Source organism: Sapajus apella, unplaced genomic scaffold, assembly GCF_009761245.1.
Source record: "Sapajus apella isolate SASKATOON/1434 unplaced genomic scaffold, GSC_monkey_1.0 scaffold22, whole genome shotgun sequence".
NCBI lineage: Eukaryota > Metazoa > Chordata > Mammalia > Primates > Cebidae > Sapajus > Sapajus apella.
In genome coordinates, this window is record NW_022436962.1 from 27,004,173 (window position 1) to 27,029,321 (window position 25,149).

General features: G+C 37.0%; 1 protein-coding gene across 1 annotated transcript in view; it reads left to right on the plus strand.

The window, feature by feature from the left end:
- Window positions 1-25,149, plus strand: part of DNAH14 (dynein axonemal heavy chain 14) — a 403,573-nt gene that overhangs the window by 124,799 nt on the left and 253,625 nt on the right. The window contains exons 22-23 of the mRNA XM_032289400.1: window positions 5,467-5,588; window positions 6,808-6,979. Coding sequence (XP_032145291.1) covers window positions 5,467-5,588; window positions 6,808-6,979 — 294 coding nt within the window. The remainder of the gene's footprint in view (window positions 1-5,466; window positions 5,589-6,807; window positions 6,980-25,149) is intronic.

A 25,149-nucleotide genomic window follows, 5' to 3' on the forward strand; every position in this document is an offset into this window, starting at 1 on the left:
GAGAGGCAAGTGAAGCACAAGATGCACAAAATGGAAAGAGAAAGGCAGTAAATTCCCACAATAACTAATCACCCTTATGATAATAGCGGTAATCTATTAATTAGGGCAGAGCCCTCCTGAACTAATAACCTCTTAAATGTGCCACATGTCACCCCTGTTACAATGTCAATTGAATCTTAATATGGAGTTTGGAGGGGACATTCAAACCACAGCACCAGCTTGCCTGAAGTAACCAAAGCAGTCCAGACAAAATATATGGAACCATGGTTTTTGGGACACTGGGTGTCAGGCAAGGAAGGACACAGATCCCTCAGAGATGAGAAACAAACACTATAAGCCTTATGATTCTATCAACTTATTTCCTTATGTTTCCAGACTTGGAGTGGGGAGATGGAGAGGAATACAGGCAAAGCCTGGCAGACTCCCTGTTACGAGGAGATGCCTTTGACGGTCTGGAGAACCAATGGAGGCTAGAGCATTTAGGATAAACTACCAGGGAAGACAGAGCTAAAGAGACAGAGATCTTCATAGATTTGTGGCAGGTCCCTGCACAAGCATTCAGCAGACCTAATCAGTGACAGTTGAATGTGAGAAAACTGCCAGATGTCAGGGAAACAACTACTTGAGAAAATTAGAGGAAACAATGCCTGGTACTTACACAGTGCTTGGAATAGTGCCTATATCCACGAGTCAGAACAGAAAACCTCATAATTCATAAGCACTCAGGAGTCTTGCCACAGTAATGTATGTTTTTACAAATTTAAAATAATTAAATCATACCAACCACACTGTCAGTCCACAGTGCAATAAAAATAGAAATCAATACTAAGAAGATTGCTCAAAACCATACAATTACATAGAAATTGAATAACCTGTTCCTGAATGGCTACTGGGTAAATAATGAAATTAAGAGAGAAATCAAGAAATTATTTGAAACTAATGTGAAAAAATATACAACAGAATCTCTGAGATACAGCTAATGCAGTGTTAATAAGGAAGTTTATAGCACTAAACTTCCACTTGAAAAAGGAAGATCTCAAATTAACAATCTAACACACAACTGGAGAAATTAGAGAAACAAGAACAAACCAACCTCAAAGCTAGGAGGAGAAAATAATCAAAATCAGAGCTGAACTGAAGGAAATTGAGATGTGGAAAGCCATCCAAAAGACTGAGTTAAGGAGTTGGTAATTTGAAAAAATTAAGATGGATAGACTTCTAACTACAATAATAAGAAAAAAATAGAGAAGATCCAAATAAACACAATTATAAATGACAAAGGGGACATTACCACTGATCTGACAGAAATACAAGCCTTCAGAGACTACTATGAACACCTCTATACACACAAACTAGAAACACTAGAAGAAAGAGATGAATTTCTGGGTGCATACAACCTCCAAAGACTGAACCAGGAAGACACTGAATCACTGAACAGACCAGTAATGGGTTTCAAAATTGAATCTGTAATAAAAATCTCAAAATTAGATGGATTTACAGCTAAATTCTAACAGAGCTATAAAGGAGTTGGTACCGTTCCTACTGAAATGATTCCAAAAAGTTGAGGAGGAGGGACTTCTCCCTGACTCATTCTACGAGGCCAGAATCATCCTGATACCAAGACCTGGCAGAACACAATGAAAAAATAAAACTTAAGGCCAATATTCTTGATGAACATGGACATAGAAATATTAGCAAACCGAATCCAGCAGCACATCAAAAAATTTAAGCCACTCCGATGAAGCAGACTTTATCCCTGGGATGCAAAGTTGGTTCAGCATACACAAACGAATAAGTATGATTCATTGCATAAACAGAACTGAAAACAAAAACCACATGATTATCTCAATAGATGCAGAAAAAGCTTTCAGTAAAATTTAACATTCCTTTATGTTAAAAACCCTCAACAAACTAGGCTTTCAAGAAACATATTTCAAAATAATAAGAGCCATCTATGATAAACCCACAGCCTACATCATACGTCATACTGTATAAGCAAAAGAAAGCGTTCCCCTTGAAGCCCAGAAGAAGACAAAGATGCTGTCTCTCATCACTTCTATTCAACATAAGTGCTAGAAGTTCTAGCCAGAGCAATTAGGGAAGAGAAAGAAAAGACATTCAAATAGAAAGAAAGAAAGTCAAACTGTGTCTGTCTGTAGACCATATGATTATATACCTAGGAAATGCCACAATTTCTGCACAAAAGCTCTTAGATCTGATAAACTACTTAAGCAAAGTTTTAGGATACAAAATTAATGTACAAAAATCAGTAGCATTTATATATACCAACAACATCCAATCTGAGAGCCAAATCAAGAATGCAATTCCATTCACAATAGCTGCAAAAAGAATAAGATAATAGGAATACAGCAAACTAGGGAAGTAAAACATCTTTACAAGAATTACAAAACATTGCTCAAAGAAATCAGAGATGACACAAACAAAAGGGAAAACATTCCATGCTCATGGATAGGAAGAATCAATATTACTAAAATGGCCATACTGCCCAAAGCATTTTACAAATTCAGTTCCTTTCTTATGCTACCAATGACATTCTTCACAGAATTAGAAAAAACTTTTAAAATTCATATGGAACCAAAAAAGAGCCCAAATAGCCAAGTCAATACTAAAGCAAAAAGAACAAAGCTGGAGGCATTGCATCACATCACCTAACTTCAAACTATTATTCAAGGCTGCAGTAACCAAAACAGCATGGTACTGGTACAAGAGCAGACACATAGAACAGTGGAACAGAATAGAGAGCTGAGAAATAAAGCCACACACCTGTGACCATCTGATCTTTGACAAAGTTGACAAAGACAAGCCATAGGGAAATAATGTTATATTCAGTGGAATCACTGGCAAGCCATATGCAGAAGATTGAAACTGGAACCCTTCCTTTCAACATATATAAAAATCAATTAAACATGGATTAAAGACTTAACTTTAAAACCTAAATCTGTAAAAACCCTGGAAAATAACCTAGGAAATACTACTCTGGACAAGGGCCAAGGCAAAGATTTCATGACAAAGTCACCAGAAGCAATTGCAATACAAACAAAAATTAACAAATGGGACCTAATTAAACTAGAGAGGTTCTGAACAGCAAAAGAAACTATCAACAGAGTAAACAGACAACCTACAACATGGAAGAAAATTTTTGCAAACTATGTATCTGATGAAGGTGTAATATCTAGAGTCTATAAGGAACTTAAACACATTTACAGGCCAAAAAAAAAAAAAGCAATTCCATTAAAAAATGAGTAAAGGATATGACAGACACTTTTCAAAAGAAGACATATACGTGGCCAAAAGCATATGAAAAATTTCTCAACATCACTAATCATGAGAGAAATACAAATCAAAACCACAATAAGAAACCATCTCATACCAGTCAAAATGGCTATTATTAAAAAGTCAAAAAATAACAGATGCCAGTGAGGTTGCAGAGAAAAGAGAATGCTTATACACTGCTGGTGGGAATGTAAATTAGTTTTAGCCCTTGTGGAAAGCAGTATGGTGATTCCTCAAAGTACTTGAAACAGAACTAGCATTCAACTTAGCAATCCTATTATTGGATATATACCCAAAGAAATATAAAATTGTTCTATCATAAAGACACATGCATGCTTATGTTCATTATAGCACTATTCACAATAGCAAAGACATGGAATCAACCTAAATGCCCATCAACAGTAGACTGGATTAAAAAAAATGTGGTATATATACCCCCAATGGATACTATGCAGCCATAAAAAAGAATGAGATTATATTCTTTACAGCATCTTGGATGGGAATGGAGGTCAAAGAATGCAACAACAGACACTGGGGCCTATTTGAGGGTGGAGGATGGAGGGTGGGAGGTGGATGAGGATAAAAAGCTAGCAATTGTATACTATGTTATTACCTGGGTAACAAAATAATCTGTATGCCAAATCCCTGTGACATGCAATTTACCTGTATAACCTGCACATATATGCTACTGAACCTAAAAGTTATACAGAAAAGGAAAACAAACTATTGATATATGTAACAAAATGGATCAATCTCAAAATAATTATGCTAAGTGAAAGAAGTTAGATCAAAGTGAATACATATTGTATGATTCCGTTTATATAAAATCATATTGTATGATTCCGTTTATATACAAACTATTCTATAGTTTCAGAAAGTAGGTCAGTGGTTGGCTGGGGGTAGGGGTAGAAAGAGATAGGAAGAAGGAATTATAACAGGACACAAAGAACACTTTCAGGGTAATGGATATGTTTGTTATTTTGATTGTGGTGATTATTTCACAAGTGGAAGAATATGTTAAAATTTATAAAGTTGTATACTTTTTTTACTTGTTTATTTTTGAGATGAAGTCTCACTTTGTCACCCAGGCTGGAGTGCAGTGGCAAAATCTCCACCTACTGCAGACTCCACCTCCTGAGTTCAGGCAATTCTCCTGCCTCAGCCTCCTGAGTATCTGAGATTACAGGCCCCTGCCACCACACCCGGGTAATTTTTTGCTTTGTTGTCGTATTTTTAGTGGAGATGGGGTTTCACCATGTTGGTCAGGCTGGTCTCAAACTCTTGACCTCAAGTGATCCGCTTGCCTTGGCCTCCCAAAGAGCTGGGATTAACAGGATTAACAGGTGTGAGCCACCGTGCCTGGCCAAAATTGTATACTGTAAATATGTGTCGTTTCTTGTGTATCAGTGATATCTTAATAAATATCTATTGAAATATAAAATAAATTTAAAAAGTAAGAAGCATGGAGGTAAGTACCAGGGGTCAAATATAAATGAGTTATAAATGGCTCTCCATGAGGTGCCAGAGTTAGAGGATGGGCAAATCCACTGGTTTCTAAATAAGCCTTTTAATATTAATTGATTTTTAACCATTTTCCTATTATTTTAATAAACATAGCATAATCCTGAAAATCATTAAAATACGGAAGATAATGTACAAGTACTGACTTGAAACCTCTTTAGAAGACATTATTTGTTATAAAATGCAAGTTGTAAAACAATGTATATAATATGGTTCTATTTATATTTATAGATAGATATATTATGAAGGATATTATGTGTGTATCTATATGTGAAATTATGCTTGAAGAAAGGACTGAAATAATATGTGTATCACATTCCTGGTTATGTTTCCTCTGTGATACGAAGTAGAAAATAAGTGTTGAGCACTAGACATTCATGTTAATTTCTACATATATATGTGTGTTACTCAAATCTCTTACAAAAAGATTTGTATGTTGTATAGTAAATATGACAGAAATTGGATGAACAAAACATCTTAAGCCTCTCCTAAAACTAAATATAATTTGATCTACATTCATTTATGTGACCTATTAATTATTTTCTGTATGTCAGTGACTGATAATCACCTCTGATCTGTTTCTGTTATGTAACTCTTATAGAATAATTTTATATATTTAGATTTGTATGTATGTGTTTTTTATCATTGTAGGATCTTGTGAATGAATGGGATCAAAACTTGACTCTCTTCTCTTACACCCTTGAGGAATGGATGAATTGCCAAAGAAATTGGCTTTATCTTGAACCAATCTTTCTTTCTTCAGAAATACAAAGGTAAAATACCTAGAATATACCATATACAGGTTAAAATGCATTATTTTCTTTAATTCTTGAGAAGTCATTTCTTCAATGAATAGTCAAACCATCCTATCCTAATTATAGACATAGGAGTATAGTTTGCTGAATCACTATTTTTCTTTCATAAATGATTATAAGCATAATTTTTATAAGCCTTATTTCTTGATTATTGGTATAAAAATATAAAGAGCTAAGAAAGAAGTGTTAGATACGTCATTATTGGCTGGCATGGTGACTCATGCCTGTAATCCTAGCACTTAGGGATGCCAAGGCAGGTGCATCACTTGAGGTCAGGAGTTCAAGACCAGCCTGGCCAACTTGGAGAAACCCTGTCTCTACTAAAAATACAAAAATTAGGTGGGCCTGGTAGTGGGCATTTGTAATCCCAGCTACTCGGGAAGCTGAAAGAGGAGCTTGAATCAGGTTGAGGCTAGGGTGGAAGCGGGGTGGGAAATATAGTTGAGCAGAGAAAGTGAAACAATTCAACTATATAATTTTAGAAAATATTTCCCTGATTCAATTCCAACAACAGCAAAAACAAAACTAAAATTAATACATTAATGGCTTATCACATCACCTGTGGATTTTGCTTCCCATTTCCAAAGGGAGAAAATAATGATAATATTTTGTAAGGGAAAATTTCTTTACCAAGTCTGACATGGACCTTACATTTTTTTATCCTCTAAGATGAGGTAACCATTAATAGAAATTCAGTGTTTTTATACATACCTCTATAATCTTGCTTCTAAGTTGAATACCCTCTCTGCCTTCTCTTCACATCAAAACTCTACTCCTCCTTTAGAACACAGATTAAATGGCCTCTTCTCCAAGAAGCTCTTGACAGATCCCATTTCCGCTCTAGAACTCCAGTAGCCCTTTGTTTTATTAATTTCTTAGGACACAAATTATTTCTCCTTACTTTGTGTAGAACTTGTATATACTGTCTTCCACCGTACACTAAGTATAATCTTGTTAAATGATGGTTGTTGTGTCTAATTTATCTATTTCTTACCATGTGCATCACTTGTACATAATAGGCACTTAAAAAGTATCTTTAACTGATGATTTATCAAGAAAATTTAACATCAAATGTTTTACAACTCAAATAGTATTTCATGACAATGCATTTACATTATAGATTTTAAAATTATAGTGTCTTCAAAAAATAAAATTACATCTAATTTTGTTTCTAAAGGCAACTCCCAGCAGAAACAAAACTTTTCTCTCAAGTGATTTCCATGTGGAAAAAAATAATGTCAAAAGTACAAAATAAACTGAATGCTTTGCAAATAACCACCTCTGCAGGAGTCCTTGAAATTCTGCAAAATTGTAATATACATCTTGAACATATAAAGAAAAGCCTTGAGGTAAAATTATAGCAATTCTAAAGCAGTAAATCATTTAACTCTACAAAAGTAAAGTAAAAGTTATGTAATGTAATCTACTGCAGAAGCTAATTCCAGTGCAGATTTTCTTTATTCTAGCTGCCAACAATTTTTTTAAACTCTCACTACCTATACTGTTAATAAAAACATTATCAAAAGGAAAAGTGACCATTGGCAAATTATCAAACTTTGGAGTGCCCATGTTCACTTATCTTTTATTTTTTAAGAGAACTGTCCTATCTTTTATTTTTAAATATAAGACATGATTTCCTTCAGGAGGTTAATACTTTTTAAAAATATTTTTAATTTTTGTGGATACATAGTAGGTGTATATACTTATGGGTTGCATGAGGTACTTTAATGCAGGAATACAATATAATATCTTTTGTGTTAAAAATCTAATGATAATCTTTTAGTTATTTTAAAATGTAAAATTAAATTATTGTTGAATATGGTCACCTGTTCAGCTATCAATTACTAGACCTTATTCATTCTTTCTGTTTTTTGTACACATTAATCATTTCTTCTTCTCTCTCCCCCATTCTCTCCACTATTCCTCCTGTCCTCTGGTAATTTTCCTTCTACTCTCTAGCTCCATGATTTCAATTGCTTCAAATGTTACCTCCCACAAATGAGAACATGTGAAGTTTGTCTTTTTATGCCTGGCTTTTTTTGCTTAACATAATGACCTCCAGTTACATCCATGTTGTTGCAAATGATGTCTCATTCTTTTTTATGGCTAAATAGTACTCCATTGTGTATATATACCACCTTTTCTTTATCCATTCATCTGTTGACAGACACTTGGGTTGCTTCCAAATTTTGGTTATCACGAATAGTGCTGCAGTAAACACAGGAGTGCAAATATCTCTTTAATATACTGAATTCCTTTCTTTTGGGTATATACCTAACGGTGGAATAGTTTAATCTTATGTTTAATCTCTTTTTTTTTAGTTTTTTGAGTAACCTCCAAACTGTTCTCCTTAGTGGTTATACTATTTTACATTCCCACAAACAGTATATAAGGGTTGCCTTTTCTTCATATCCTCACCAGCATTTCTTATTGCCTGTCTTTTCGATAAAAGCGATTTTAACTGAAGTGAGATGATATCTCATTGTCACTTTGATTTGCATTTTCCTGATGGCCAGTGATAATAAACACTTTTTCATATACCTGTGTGATGATTAGTATTGAGTGTCAACTTGCTTGGATTACAGGATGCAAAATTTTGTTCCTGGGTGTGTCTGTGAGGGTGTTGCCAAAGGAGATTAACATTTGAGTCAGTGGACTGGGAGAGGCAGACTCACCCTCAATCTGGGTGGACACTATCTAATCAGTGCCAGTGAAACTAGGATAAAAACAGACAGAGGAACATGGAAGGACTAGACTGGATGAGTCTTCCAGCCTTTCTCTTTCTCTTTTGCTGGATGCTTCCTTCCCTTGATAATCAGACTCCTAGTTCTTCAGCTTTTGGACTCTTGGACTTATACCAGTGGTTTGCCAGGAGCTCTCAGGCCTTCGGCCACAGAGCCCCTGCACTATTGGCTTCCCTACCTTTGAGGTTTTGGGACTCACACTGGCTTCTTTACTCCTCATCTTACAGACGGCCTATTGTAGGACTTCACCTTGTGGTGGTGTGAGTCAGTACTCCTTAATTAACTCCCTTTCATATATATTTCTATCCTATTTTGTCCTGTCCCTCTAGAGAGCCCTGACTAATACAATGTGGTTGCCATTTGTACGTCTTCTTTTGAGAAATATGTATTCCGACGTTTTGTCCATTCTAAAATCAGATTATTATTATTTTTTTCCTGTAGAGTATACACATAAAAACAGACACACAGACACAATGTAGGCAGTATACATTTGAGCTCCATGTATATTTTATTAATACTGATTAATCCCTTGTCAGATGGATAGTTTAAAAATACTCTCTCCCAATTCTGTTTGTTGTCTCTACATTATTTTGTTGATTGTTTTCTTTATTGTGCAAAAACTTTTTAACTTGATATAATCCCATTTGTCCATTTTTCCTGTGGTTGTCTGTGCTAATGAGGTGCTACTCAAGAAATCATTGCCCAGTCTAATATTCTAATTTCCCAGTGTTTTCCTTTAGTAGTTTAATAGTTTGAGTCTCAGATTTAAGTGTTAAATCCATTTTGATTTGATTTTTATATATGATGAAAGACAGGAATCTAGTTCTATTCTTCTGCATATGGATATCCAGTTTTTCCTGCACCATTTGTTGAGGAAACTGCCCTTTTTCCAATGTATGTTCTTGGCACCTTGGTCAAAAATAAACTCACTGTAGATGTACAGATTCCTTTCTGAATTTCTCATTCCATTCCACTGGTCTATGTGTGTTTTTATGTGACTACTGCGCTATTTGTTTACTGTAATTCTGTGATATAAAGTCACGTGATGTGATTCTTCCAGTTTTGTTCCTTTTGCCCAGAATAACTTTGGATATTCTGGGTCTTTGTGGCAGTATACATTTTAGGATAGGTTTTCTATTTCTGTGAAAAATGACATTGGTATTCTGATAAGGACTGCATTAAATCTATACATTGCTTTGAGTAGTGTGGACATTTTAACACTATTGATTCTTACAATTGATGAATACGGAATATAATATCCTTCCAGTTTTTGGTGTCCTCATCAATTTCTTGTATCAATGTTTTATATTCTTTATTAGAGAGATCTTTTACTTCTTTGATTGAGTTTTAGGTACTTATTTTTATGTGTAGCTATTGTAAATAAGATTACTCTCTTGATTTTTTTTTTCAGATTGTTCACTCTTGGAATATAGAAATGCTACTGATTTTTGGATGTTGATTTTGTATCCTGAAATTTTACTTAACTTATCAGTTCTAATAGTTTTTTGGTGGAATCTTAGTTTTTTCCGAATATAAAATCAAATCATCTGCAAAACAAGGAGTTTCACTTCTTCTTTTCCAACTTGGATGACCTTTATTTCTTTCTCTTCTCTGATTGTTCTAGCTAGGACTTCCGGTGTTATGTTGAATAACAGTGGGGAAACTGGGCACCCTTGTCTGGAAGATCTGGAAGGTCTTAGAGGAAAGACTTTCATTTTCTCCCCATTTAGTGTAATACTAGCTGTGAGTCTGTCATATGTGGCTTTTATTATTTTGGGTATGTTTCTTCTATATTCAGTTTATTAAGGATTCTTTTTACAGAGGGATATTGAATTTAATCAAATGCTTTTTTAGCATCAGTTGAAATGATTATATGATTTTTGTTCTTTATTTTAATGAATTGATGTTTTACACTGATTGGTTTGCATATTTCAACCATCATTGCATCCCTGGGATGAATCCCACTTGGTCATGATGAAGTACATTTTGAATGTGTTGACTTTGGTTTGAATGCATTTTGTTAAAGATTTTTGCCTCAATTTTTACGAAGGATATGGGCCTGTAGTTTTCTTTTTAATGTGTCTTTGTCTTCTTTTAGTATCAGGGTAATACTGGCATCACAGAATGAGTTTGGAATTATTCCCTTCTCTATTTTTTGGAAGACTATGAGAGGATTGGTATTAGTTAAATTTTTAATATTTTGTAAAACTAAGCAGTAAAGCATCAGGTCCTGGGCTTTTCTTTGCTGGGAGATGTTTTATTACAGCTTTGATCTCAATACTTTTTTTAAAATTATACTTTAAGTTCTGCAGTACATGTGCAGAATGTGTAGATCTGTTACATAGGTATACACATGCTGTGGTGGTTTGCTGTATCCATCACCCCATCATCAATATTAGGTATTTCTCCTAATGCCATCTTTCCCCTAGCTCCCCACCACCTGCTATTCCTCCCATAAACCCCACCCCCTGTCAGTTCCCCTCCACCACCGTGTCCACATGTTCTCATTGTTCAACACCCACTTATGAGTGAGAACATGTGGTGTTTGGTTTTCTGTTCTTGTGTTAGTTTGCTGAGAATGATGGTTTCCAGCTTCCTCCATGTCCCTGCAAGGGACATGAACTCATCCTTCTTTATGGCTACATAGTATTCCATGGTATATATGTGCCACGTTTTCTTTATCCAGTCTATCATTGATGGGCATTTAGGTCAGTTCCAAGTCTTTGCTATTATGAACAGTACTGCAATAAACATACATGTGCATGTGTCTTTATAGTAAAATGATTTATAATTCTTTGGGTATATCCCAGTAATGGGATTGCTGGGTCAAATTGTATTTCTATTTCTAGATCCTTGAGGAATTGCCACACTGTCTTCCACAATGGTTCAACTAATTTACACTTCCACAGTGTAAAAGTGTTCCTATTTCTTCACATCCTCTCTAGCATCTGTTGTCTCCTAATTTTTTAATGATCGCCATTCTAACTTGTGTGAGATGGTATCTCAATGTGGCTTTGATTTGCATTTTTCTAATGACCAGTGATGATGAGCTTTTTTTCATATGTTTGTTGGCTGCATAAATGTCTTCTTTTGAGAAGTGTCTGTTCATAACCTTCAGCCACTTTTTGATGGAGTTGTTTGGTTTTTTTCTTGTAAATTTGTTTAAGTTCCTTGTAGATTCTGGATATTAGGCCTTTGTCAGATGGGTAGATAGCAGAATTTTTTCCTAATCTGTTGGTTGCCGGTTCACTCTAATGATTGCTTCTTTTGCTGTGCAGAAGCTCTTTAGTTTAATTAGATCCTATTTGTCAATTTTGGCTTTCGTTGCCATTGCTTTTGGTGTTTTAGTCATGAAGTGCTTGCCCATGGCCTGTGTCCTGAATGGTATTGCCTATGTTTTCTTCTAGGGTTTTTGTGCTGTTAGGTCTTACATTTGAATCTTTAATTCATCTTAAGTTAATTTTTGTATAAGGCATAAGGAAGGGATCCAGTTTCAGCTTTCTGCATATGGCTACCCAGTTTTCCCAACCCCATTTGTTAAATAGGGAATCCTTTTCCCATTGCTTGTTTTTGTCAGATTTGTCAATGATCAGATGGTTGTAGATGTGTGGTGTTATTTCTGAGGCCTCTGTTCTGTTTCTTTGTTTTATATCTCTGTTTTGGAACCAGTACCATGCTCTTTTGATAACTGTAGCCTTGTAGTATAGTTTGAAGTCAGGTAGCCTGATGCTTCCAGCTTTTTTGTTGTTATTTGTTTGCTTGCTTAAGATTGTTTTTACTATGCATGCCCTTTTTTGGTTCCATATGAAATTTAAGGGTTTTTTTTTTTGTTTGCTTGTTTTTTTTTATTTTTTTCAATTCTGTGAAGAAAGCTTGATGGGGATAGCATGGAATCTATAAATTACTTCGGGCAGTATGGTCATTTTCATGATGTTGATTCTTGCTAACCATGAGCATGGAATGTTTTTCCAACTGTTTGTGTCCTCTCTTATTTCCTTGAGCAATGGTTTGTAGTTCTCTTTGAAGAGGTCCTTCACATCCCTTGTTAGTTATATTCCTAGGCATTTTATTCTCTTTATAGCAATTGTGAATGGGATTTCACTCATGATTTGGCTCTCTGTCTGTTATTGATGTATAGGAATGCTTGTGATTTTTGCATATTGATTTTATATCCTGAGACTTTGCTGAAATTGCTTATCAGCTTAAGGAGATTTTGGGCTGAGATGATGAGGTCTTCTAAATATGCAATCATGTCATCTGCAAATAGAAACAATTTGACTTCATCTTTTCCTAATTGAATATCCTTTATTTCTTTATCTTGTCTGATTTCCCTGACCAGAACTTCCAGTACTATGTTGAATGGAGTGGTGAAACTTCCAGTACTATGTTGCCTTGTGCTGGTTTTCAAAGGGAATGTTTCCAGTTTTTGCCCATTCAGTATGATATTGGCTGTGGGTTTATCATAAATAGCTTTTATTATTTTGAGATACATTCCATTGATATCTAGTTTATTGAGGGTTTTTAGCATAAAGGGCTGTTGAATTTTGTCCAAGGCCTTTTCTGCATCTATTGAGATAATCATTTGTTTCTTGTCATTGGTTCCGTTTATGTGATGGATTACATTTATTGATTTGCATATGTTGAACCAGCCTTGCATCCCAGGGATGAAACCAACTTTATTATGATGGATGAGCTTTTCGATGTGCTGTTGGATTCAGTTTGCCAGTATTTTATTGAGGATTTTTGCATTGATGTTCATCATGGATATTGGCCTGAAATTTTCTTTTTTAGTTGAGTCTCTGCCAAGTTTTGGTATCAGGATGATGTTGGTCTCATAAGATGAGTTAGGGAGATTCCCTCTTTTTGTATTGTTTGGAATAGTTTCTGAAGAAATGTTACCAGCTCTTTTTTGTACCTCTGTTAGAATTTGGCTGTAAATCTGTCTGGTCCTGGACTTTTTTTGGTTGGTAGGCTATTAATGGATGCCTCAATTTCAGAACTTGTTATTGGTCTATTCAGGGATTTGACTTCTTCCTGGTTTAGTCTTGGGAGGATATAAGTGTCCAGGAATTTATCCATTTTTTTCTAGATCTCCTGGTTTATTTGCATAGAGGTGTTTATAGTATTCTCTGATGGTAGTTTTTATTTCTGTGGAATTGGTGGTGATATCCCCTTTATCATTTTTTTATTGAATCTAATGGATTCTTCTCTCTTTTCCTTTTTATTCTTCTGGCTAGCAGTCTATTTATTTTGTTGATCTTTACAAAAAGCCAGTTCCTGAATTGACTGATTTTTTTTTTTTTGTAATGGTTTTTTGTGTCTCTGTCTCCTTCAGTTCTGTCTGCTCTTAGTTATTTCTTGTCTTCTGCTATCTTTCAAATTTGTTTGTTCTTGCTCCTTTAGTTCCTTTGATCATGACATTAGGGTGTCGATTTTAGATCTTTTCTCTTTCTCTTTTGAGCATTTAGTGTTATAAATTTTTCTCTACTCACTGCTTTAAATGTGTCCCAGAAATTCTGGTATATTGTATCTTCATTCTCATTGGTTTCAAAGAACATCTTTATTTCTCCCTTCATTTCATTATTTATCTAGTAGTCAGTCAAGAGCAGGTTGTTCAGTTTCCATGTTTTTGTGCAGTTTTAAATTAGTTTCTTAATCCTGAGTTGGAATTTGATTGCGTCTGAAAGACTGTTATGATTTCCGTTCTTTTGCATTTGCTGAGGAGTGTTTTACTTTCAATTATGTGGTCAATTTTAGAATAAGTACCATGTAGTGCTGAGAAGAATGTATATTCTGTGAATTTGACAGGGAGAGTTCTGTTGATGTCTATTAGGCTTGCTTGGTCTAGATCTGAGTTCAAGTTCTGGATATCCTTATTAATTTTCTGTCTCATTGGTCTGTCTAATATTGACAGCGGGGCGTTAAATTCTTCTGCTATTACTGTGTGGGAGTCTATCTCTTAGCAGGTCTTTACAAACTTGCTTTATGTATCTGGGTCCTCCTGTATTGTGTGCATATATATTTAGGATAGTTAGCTCTTCTTGTTGCATTGATCCCTTTACCATTATGTAATGCCCTTCTTTATCTCTTTTGATCTTTGTTGATTTAAAGTCTGTTTTATCAGAGACTAGTATTGCAACCCCTGTTTTTTTTGTTGTTGTTTTGTTTTTTTGTTTTTGTTTTTGTTTTTTACTTTCTGTTTGCTTGGTAAATCTTCCTCCACCCCTTTATTTTGAGCCTCTGTGTGTCTTTGCATGGGAGATGGGTCTCCTGAATACAGTACACTGATGGGCCTTGACCCTTTATCCTTTGCCTGTGTCTTTTAATTGTGGCATTTAGTCTGTTTACATTTAAGGTTAATATTGTTATGAGTTAATTTGATCCTGCCATTATGATGTTAGCTGGTTGTTTTGCTTGGTAGTTGATGCAGTTCCTTCATGGTGTCGATGGTCTTTACAACTTGGTATGTTTTTGCAGTGGCTGTACTGCTTGTTCTTTTCCATGTTTAATGCTTCCTTCAGAAGCTCTTCTAAGGCAGGCCTGGTGGTGACAAAATCTCTCAGCAGTTGCTTGTCCATAAAGGATTTAATTTCTCTTTCACTTATGAAGTTTAGTTTGCTGGATATGAAATTCTGGGTTGAAAACTCTTTTCTTTAAGGAATTGAATATTGGCCCCCACTCTTTTCTGGCTTGTAGGGTTTCTGCCAAGAGATCTGCTGTGAGTCTGATGGGCTTCCATTTTTGGGTAACCTGACCTTTCTCTCTGGCTGCTCTTAGGATTTTTTCTTTCATTTCAACCCTGGTGAATCTGACAATTATGTGTCTTGGAGTTGCTGTTCTTGAGAAGTATGTTTGTGGTGTTCTCTGTATTTACTGGATTTGAATGTTGGCCTGCCTTGCTAGGTTGGAGAAGTTTTCCTGGATAATGTCCTGAAGAGTGTTTTCCAACTTGGTTTCATTCTCACTGTCACTGTCAGGCACACTGATCAAATGTAGATTTGATCTTTTCACATAGTCCCATATTTCTTGGAGGCTTTGTTCATTTCTTTTCATTCTTTCTTCTCTAATGTTGTCTTCTTGCTTTATTTCATTGAGTTGATTTTCAATCTCTGATATCCTTTCTTCTGCTTAATCTATTCCGCTATTGAAACTTGTGTATGCTTCATGAAGTTCTTGTGCTGTATTTTTCAGCTCCATCAGGTCATTTATGTTCTTCTCTATACTGGTTATTCTAGTTAGCATTTTGTCTAACCTCTTTTCATAATTTTTAGCTTCCTGGCATTGGGTTAGAACATGCTCGTTTAGCTCAGAGAAGTTTGTTATTACCCACCATATGAAGCCCGCTTCTGTCAATTCGTCAAACTCATTTCCTTCCAGTTTTGTTCCCTTGCTGCTGAAGAGTTGTGATCCTTTAGAGGAGAAGAGGCATTCTGGTTTTTGGAATTTTTATCCTTTTTGTGCTGGCTTCTTCCCATCTTCATGAATTTATCTACCTTTGGTCTTTGAAGTTGGTGACCTTTGGATGGGGTCTCTGAGTGAATGTGATTTCTGTTGATGTTAAAACTATTTCTTTGTTTGTTAGTTTTCCTTCTGACAGGCCCCTCTGCTGCACATCTGCTGGTTTTCTGGAGGTCCACTCCAGACCCTGCTTGCCTGGGAATCACCAGCAGGGGGTGCAGAACAGCAAACATTGCTGCCTGTTTCTTTCTCTGGTAGCTTCTCCCAGAAGGGTATCTGCCAGATGCCAGGCAGAGCTCTCCTGTATGAGATGTCTGTTGGCCCTTGCTGGGAGGTGTCTCCCAGTCAGAATACACAGGGGTCAGGGAGCTCAGACACTGTGCTTTTCAAATCAGGATTATGTTGATCTCTTAGAATGAGTTAGGGAGGATTCCCTCTTTTTGTGTTGTTTGAAATAGTTTCAGAAGGAATGGTACCAGCTCCTCTTTGTACGTTTGGTAGTTCGGCTGTGAACTTGTCTGGTCCTGGACTTTTTTTTGTTGGTAGGCTGTTAATTGCTGGCTTGACTGCAGCCCTTGTTATTGGTCTATTCAGGATTTCAGCTTCTTCCTGGTTTAGCCTTGGGAGGGTGTAAGTTTCCAGGAATTTACCCATTTCTTCCAGATATACTGGTTTATGTTCATAGAGTTGTTTGTAGTAATCTCTGATGGTAGTTTGTATTTCTGTCGGATCGGTGGTGATATCCCTTAATCATTTTTTATTGCCATCTATTCAATTCTCTCTCTTCTTTTTTATTAGTCTGGCTAGTGGTCTATTTTGTTGATCTTTTCAAAAAACCAGTTCCTGGATATATTGATTTTTTGAAGGTTTTTTTTTAATGTCTCTATCTACTTCAGTTCTGCTCTGATCTTAGTTATTTCTTGTCTTCTGATAGCTTTTGAGTTTTCTTGATCTTGCCTCCAGTAGCTCTTTCAATTTTGATGATATGGTATCAATTTTAGATCTTTTCTCACTTTTTCATGTGGGCATTAATTGCTATAAATTTCCCTTTAGACACTGCTTTAAATGTGTCCCAGAGATTCTGGCATGTTGTGTCTTCATTATCATTGGTTTCAAAGGACATCTTTATTTCTGCCTTCATTTCATTGTTTATCCAGTCAACATTCAGGAGCCAGTTGTTCAGTTTCCATGAAGCTGTGCAGCTTTCAGTTAGTTTATTAATCCTGAGTTCTAATTTGTTTACTTTGTGATCTGAGAGACTGTTTGTTTTGATTTCTGTTATTTTGCATTTGCTGAGGAGTGATTTACTTCCAATTATGTGGTCAATTTTAAAGTGCAATGTGGTGTTGAGAAGAATGTATATTCTGTGGATTTGAGGTGGAGAGTTCTGTACATGTCTATTAGGTTTGCTTGGTCCAGATCTGCATTCAAGTCCTGGATATCCTTGTTGATTTTCTGTCTTGTTGATCTGTCTAATATTGACAGTGAAGCGATAAAGCCTCCCACTATTGTTGTGTGGGAGTCTAAGTCTCTCTGTAGGTCGTTAAGAACTTGCTTTATGTATCTAGGTCCTCCTGTATTAGGTGCATATATATTTAGGATTGTTAGCTCTTGTTTTATTGATCCTTTTACCATTATGTAATACCCTTCTTTGTCTCTTTTGATCTTTGTTGGTTTAAAATTTGTCATATCAGAGACTCATTATGCAACTCCTGCTTTTTTTTTTTCTTCCATCCCTTTATTTTGAGTCTATGTGTGTCTTTGCATGTGAGATGGGTCTTCTGAATAAAGCACACAGATGAATCTTGACTTTTTATCCAGTTTGCCAGTCTGTCTTTTGATTGGGGCATTTAGTCCATTTACATTTAATGTTAATATTGTCATGTGTTAATTTGATCCTGCCATTTTGTTACTGGTTGGCTGTTTTGCCCATTGGTTGGCACAGTTTCTGCATTGCATCACTACCATTTGGTTCTTTTTTGCCGTGGCTGGTACTGGTTATTCCTTTCTGTGTTTAGTGCTTTCTTCAGAAGCTTTTTTAAGGGAGGTCTGGTGGCTATGAAATCTCTCAGCAATTGCTTATTCATAAAGGATTTAATTTCTCCTTCACTTATGAAGCGTAGTTTGGCTGGATATGAAATTCTGGGTTGAAAGTTATTTTCTTTAATGATGTTGAATATTGGCCCCCACTCTTGTTGTTTGTAGGGTTTCTGCTGAGAGATCCACTGTGAATCAGATGGGCTTCTCTTTGTGGGTAGCCCAACCTTTCTTTCTGGCTGCCCTTAACATTTTTTACTTTGTTTCAATCCTGGTGAATCTGACAATTGTGTGCCTTGGGGTTGCTCTTCTTAAGGAGTATCTTTGTGGTGTTCTCTGTATTTCCTGGACTTGAATGTTGGCCTGCCTTGCTAGGTTGGGGAAGTTCTCCTGGATAATGTCCTGAAGAGTGTTTTCCAGCTTGGATTCATTCTCCCTGTCACCTTCAGGTACATCAATCAAGCATAGATTAGGTCCTTTCACATAATCCCATATTTCTGGAGGCTTTGTTCATTTCTTTTCACTCTTTTTTTAATCTTTTCTTGCCTTCTAGTTTTATTTCATTGAATTGATCTTTAATCTCTGATATCCTTTCTTCTCCTTGATCAGTTTGGCTATTGAAACTTGTATATGCTTCACAAAGTTCTCATGCTGTGTTTTTCAGTTCCATCAAGTCATTTATGTTCTTCTATAAGCTTGTTATTCTAGTTAGCATTTCATTTAACATTTTTCAAGATTTTTAGTTTCTTTTCATTGGGTTAGAACATGTTCCTTTAGCTCAAAGAAGTTTGTTATTACCCATCTTCTGAAGCCTGCTTCTGTCAATTCGTCAAACTCATTCTCCATTTTGTTTTGTTCCCTTGTTGATGTAGAGTTGTGATCCCTTGGAGAAGTAGAGGCATTATGGTCTTTGATGGTTTCATCCTTTTTGTGCTGGTTTTTCCAATCTTCTTGGATTTGTCTAGCTTTGGTATCAGGGGGCTGCTTGCAGAGGCTGCCTTTCCTTTATCTGCTTGCATAGGTGCTGCTGGGCTGCCCTGGATTCAGTGGAGCTGCTGTGTGTATCTCCTGCATCTTTTATTTACTCAGGAAGATTAGGCTTGCCTCTGCAATGGTGGCTGTCCTTCCCCCTCCCCCTGCCCCACACTGAGCTGTATCGTTCTGGGTCAGACTTGAACTGATGTGCTGGCTGTTCATCAAAACTCTCAAGAAAGAGGGCTTCAGTTTGCTGGGGTTTGTGGGGAAGGTACCCGCCTAGCCATGTAACCTGATACCCTGCTTTCAGTTCCCCTTCTTTTTGGGGAGCGGGTAGCTTCGTCCCACAGGCTTTCTCATCATTAGCCAATACTTCTACTTAGATCTGTGCTGACAACCTATGGCTCTGGCCAGAGTTGCTGCTCTGCTCTGTTCAGGTAACTCACAGATGCTTTTCAGCCTGGCAAAGATCTCCTGTTCTGTGGGTTGTAGAGGGTTTGGATGAAGCACAGTATCTGAACCGGAATACTGGAGAGGGAGAGCTCCCTATCCTCCAGTCAATTGCACTTCCTGGGTGGGGCAGCACCCCTCCCTACCTGAGTTTGTCCTCTTTGGTTATACCCACTGTCCAACCAGACCCATTAAAATGTACCTGGTACCTCATTTGGAAATATGGAGATCACTCAGCTTCTGCATCTCTCTTGCTGAGAACTGCATTCTGGAACTGTTTCTATTCAGCCATCTTGGAACACCTCTATGCTTTTTATTTTTTATGTACCCATTTTATCTTTTTGGATTTATGGATATGATGAGGCTTGCAAATAATATCATATAGCTATTATTTTTAACTGGTGACAACACTGATTGCATAAACAAATGAGCAAAAACTCTACACTTTAACTTTTTCCCCCTTTTTAACTTTTTATTTTTTTCCATTTATACCATAATGTATGATCTATTTCTTGAAAAGTTGTTCTAGTTATTTTTTATTACTTCATCTTTTAGTCTTTCTACTTGAGATATGAGTTATTTACACACTACAATTACAGCATTATAATATTTTGGGTTTTTCTGATTGATGGACTCTCTTCAACATTTCTTGTGTAACAGGTGTCATCTTGGTGAAATGCCTCAGCTTCTGTTTGTTTTGAAAGTCTTTATTTCCCCATTCTGTTTGAAGGATTTTTTAGACAGATATACTATACTAGGGTAAAAGTTTTTTTTTCTTCTGCACTTCAAATATGTCATGTCACTCTCTCTTGGCCTATAAGGTTTCCACTGAAAAGTCTATTGCCAGATATCTTGGAGCTCTATTTTGTGTTATTTGTTTCTTTTCTTTCTTGCTACTTTTAGGATCCTTTCTTTATTTTTGAATTTTGGAAGTTTGAATATTAAATGCCTTGAGGTAGTCTTATTTGGGTCAAATCTGTTCAGCATTCTGTAAATTTCTTGTACTTCAATATTGATATCTTTCTCTAAGTTTGGGAAGTTTCCTGTTATTATCCCTTTCTACCCCTATCTTGGTCTCTACCTTCTCTTTAAAGGCATTAACTCCTAGCTTTCCTATTTTTAGGCTATATTTTCTTTTTCTAGACACTATTTTCTAGATCTTGTAGGTATGCTTTATTTTTTATTCTTTTTTTATGATGCCTCCTCTGTATTTTCAAATAGCCTGTCTTCAAGCTCACTAATGCTTTCCTTTGCTTGATCAATTCTGCTATTAATAGACTCTGATGCAGGCTTCAGTATGTCAATTGCATTTTTCAACTCAAGAATTTCTGTTTGATTCTTTTCAGTTATATCAATTTCTTTGTTAAATTTGTCTGAAAGGATTCTGAGTTCCTTTCTTGTGTTATCCTGAATTTCTTTGAATTTCTTCAACATAGCTATTTTGAATTCTCCATCTGAAAAGTCACATATCTCTGTCACTTTGGCATTGGTCCCTGAAGCCTTATTTAGTTTATTTGGTAAAGTCATGTTTTCCTGGATAGTCTTGAGGCTTTGTTGGTGTTGCCATTGAAGAATTATGTATTTATTATAGTTTTGCAGTCCGGGCTTGTTTGAACTTATGGTTCTTGGGCAGGCTTTCCAGGTATTTTAAGGAACTTGGCTGTTGCTATCTATGTTATTGCTCACTGCAGCCATATTTTCATTGAATTTAATGAAACCCAATTGAATTATTAATGAAACTAAATAATTACCCAAGCTCAGTAATGCTGTGGTTCTTGCAGACATAAAGAGGTACCACCTTGGTGGTCTCGGATAAAATTCAGAAGAATTCTCCAGATTACCAAGCAGAGATTCTTGTTTGCCTCCCCTTTTTTTTCCGCCAAACAGTGGAGTCTCTCTCTATGTGCTGAGCTGCCTGTAGCTGGTGGAGGGGTAACTCAAGCATGCATATGGCCACCATAACCGGAGCTGTGGTGGGTCAGACCTGAAGCCAGCACTGCACTGAGTCTTATGCAAGGCCCACTTTAATTACTACTTGGCTTCTACCTATGTTTGCTTAAGGCCCTAGGGCTCTGCAATAAGCAGGTGATAAAGCCAGCCAGGCTTGTGTTGTTCCCTTAAGAGTAATGAGTTCCCCCTGGGCCCTGGGTGGTTCCAGAGATGCCAACTGGGAACCAGTACCTATAGTCAGAAACCTTAGAAATATACTTGTTTCTCTATTCTACTACACCTGAGCTGGCACTTAAACCACAAGACACAGTCCTTCCCACTCTTCCCTTCCCTTTCCACAGGCAGAGGAGTCTTTCTCCATGGGCCTCACCACCACAGGTCCATAGGGAGTACTGCCAGGGTACAGCTGATGTTCACTTAAGCCCAAGGGCTCTTTAGTCAGCTTGTAGTAAATGCTGCCAGGCTTTGGACTCACCCTACAGGGTAGTGAACTCCATTCTAGCCCAAGGCAGGTCCATAAATGCCATCCAAATGCCAAGGCCTAAAATCAGGAACCCCAAAGTGCCTGCTGGGTGCTCTACCCCTTTGTAGCTGAGCTGGTACCTAAGCTGTAAGACAAAGACAAAGTCCCCAATACTCTTTCCTGTGTTTTCCTTAAGCAGAAGAAGTCTTCCCTCGTGGCCAAAACAGCTGGAACATGTTAGGTCACATGTGAAGCCAGAATATCTTAGAGTTTCACCCAAGACCCATGGCATGTACTACCTGGCTACTGTTGCTGATTATTCGGGGCCCAAGGGCTGTTTAGTTAGCAGGTGATTAAACCTGTCAGGACTGGATCCTTCTGTTCAAGGCAGGAGATTCCCTTCTGACCCAAAGTGTGTCTAGAAATGTCATCCAAGATCTAGGGCCTAGAATGGGGGCCTCATGACTCTGCCAGGTGCCCTGTCCTACTGTGGGTGAGCCAGTATCCAAGTTGCAAGACAAAACCCTCTTTAGTCTTCCTTCTCTTGTCCTAAAGTGGAAGTAAGGAGTCTCTTTTGGAGCTTGAAGCTGTGCTGCCTGGGGTTGGGGAAGAAATGATGCAAGCTCTCCCTTAGCTGCTTTGGCTGGTGTCTCAACAGATCATGTGTCCCCCAGTCCACTGACTCTGAGCACAGCATGGCACTGGGACTTCTCTAGGACTTGCAGTCTTTATGGCCTACACTGCCTTTCAAGTTTGTTTAGAGCCTCAGAACATTTTAGCCCACAGAGGCAAGGCTTACCAAAACTCAAGTTCTGACTGCTGAGATGGGTGATTACCCTCTGGCTAGGGCTGGTCTAAATGTTCCCTCTATGGGCATCAGCTGAGTTATGTCCAGTATTGGCAGCACTGAGTTTCAATGCAAAATCCCACAGTCACTGTGTTCTCTCTCCCCCAAGCATACACATTCTACCTCTGTACTACATGTCCACCACAGGGGTGAAGGAGGCATGGCTTCAGCAATTCAAGACTGTTTTTTCTACTCTCTTAAGTGACTCTTTCAGCAATATAAATTCAAAACCAGGTACTCTGAATGCTCACCTTTTTATGAAGATGCTTTTTTCACAGAGATAGTTGTTAAATTTGGTGTATCTGTGGGGGCACCATCAGTGGAGGAGTCTATTCAACCATCTTGCCTTTCTTATCTTTAAGCTGAGAACAATGATAGTGTTACTTTGAGGGGTTTTGTGCTCACTGAGATGATGCATTTAAAGCACAAGTGCTGGCAGAAATAATTGCTTTTCCCCCAAACAATGGAGTCTCTCTCTGTGTGCTAAGCTGCCTAGAGCTGGTGGAGGGGTGACCCAAGTACCTCTGTGGCCATCATCACTGGAGCTGTGGTGGGTCAGACCTGAGTCTGACCAGCACAGCACTGAGTCTTGTGCAGCTTATTTTTATTAGCACTGTTAAGTCAATAAATTCTACAAAAGTTGAAATTGAATATTTTTATGAGTTCATAAATTACTGATTCCATATATTTACACATTGTCAGAACATTAAAGTATCAGCTACAAATGTATCCTAAAATACTGCATTTTAGTATTTGAGATTTGTGGTGTACCTATTGACTTCATGAACCAAGATTTTTATTCAGGCATTAATTGCTTGTCCTTGCTGAACACAAGTAACAGTGGTTGTGATGAGGTTTCCAAAATAGCAATAGGCAATTATAGGCCTGTGCAAAATTATCTGCCCATATAGGCCCTCTTCTATTGAAATCTGCACTCTGGAGCTAGCATAAGGGGCTGCAACCAGATTGATTCTGGTTAATAATGACCAGTTTACCAAGTCATCTTTGAGATAAGCCTTCCAAATATTTCCAGCACATCTTTAGACTATTACTTGGGATCATTACAAACCAATAGTTTTCCATTTATTCATGTATTGAGCACCTATTTTGTATCAGGCACTGCTGCTATGTGCTGTTACTACAAAGATAAAAGATGTATTCCCTTCTATTACAGAACTCAAAATCTATTTTAGGAAACAAAAAAGGAAAGAGATATTACAGTGCAATGTATGCTATGACAGGTTGAATGGTATGACCATATCAAAGAGGAGCAATTAACCCAGCCTAGGGCAATGATAACTGGCCTGTGTCTTAAAAGAAATATAGGTGTTAGGTAGAAGAGTTAGATTAGAGGAGGATGGGTAGGTGGGAAGAGTATTTTAGGCAAAGGTAAAAAGTACAAAAACATGCAGCCATGAGCAAGTATGGTGCATCCTGGATTTGTAAGCAAGATGGTACAGATGAAACAGGTTGCAAATGTGGAAGTGGTGAGAGACGACATTCTCCAGTCAGACAGAGAACAGAGGGTGAAGGGCCTTGATTATCACTTTCATGAGTAGCCACTGAAGGATTTTAAATAGGAGAGTGAAATAATTAAATCGGAAATATCTCTCTAGAAAGCAGCATAGAGTGGATTGGGGGCAATGAGAATAAATTTTTAAAAATCAGTTAAAAGATTAGAAATATTAGGGGCTAAAGTAAGGCCGTGGTAAAGATGAAAGAAGGTAGAGCTTGGAGCATCAGATAGGAAATAGAGAATAAAAGGAAGAGGTCCGGATTATGCCTAGATATGTTTGGTTCATATTGAAAATCTAATACAGAACATTCAAGTAAATATCTTCAGTTAGCAACTGGGTATGTAGATCTGGGTCAGAGAGAAGTGATCTGAGCTGAAGAGCAAGTATGTCTGTATCAAATAGCTCAAGAAGAGCATAATGAGCAAGACAAGTGATGAGGATGGAACTCAACAGATGTCAGCATTAAGATGTATGGGTCAAAGAGAGATTCTTCATGGAAAATAATAAGATGTAGCTGAAGAATGGAAGAGAGTGAAATTTCAGAAGTCAAAATAAAGGGCAGAGTTCACAGAATAAAATGCTATAAAAATGTCATGTAACATGAAGACTGAAAATCTCCCAGTAAATTTGTTAATAGTCAGGGCCAGGTGGCAGAACACAAGAAGTCAGATATAAAGAATCTGACTTCACAAGTTCTTTTCAAGGGTTTTGTGGAGAAAAGACAGGCAAGTAGACAGCAGCTGAAGGAGGACAAAGGGAAATGGAGGGTTCCATATATTGTTATAATAAGAGAAATTTAGGGGGTGGTCTATTGCAAGGGAGAGATTGAACTTACAAGAGAAATAAATTAAGATTATCTTAGTCTGGTATAAGTTAATGGATATCTCGTCCTCTTAAAAGAAGGAAAGGATTGAGACTGGTGTTAATTCCTCTAAGTTGTAGAAAGGTGTGAGAAATGTAGAAATTCTCTGTACAGTAGAATGTAAAGACCGTATCTGTGATATGGTCACTTAGTATATAACTCTACCTATAGGGAAATAAGAGCAGAAAATCAGAAGTATGGGAAAGCAATGTTGAG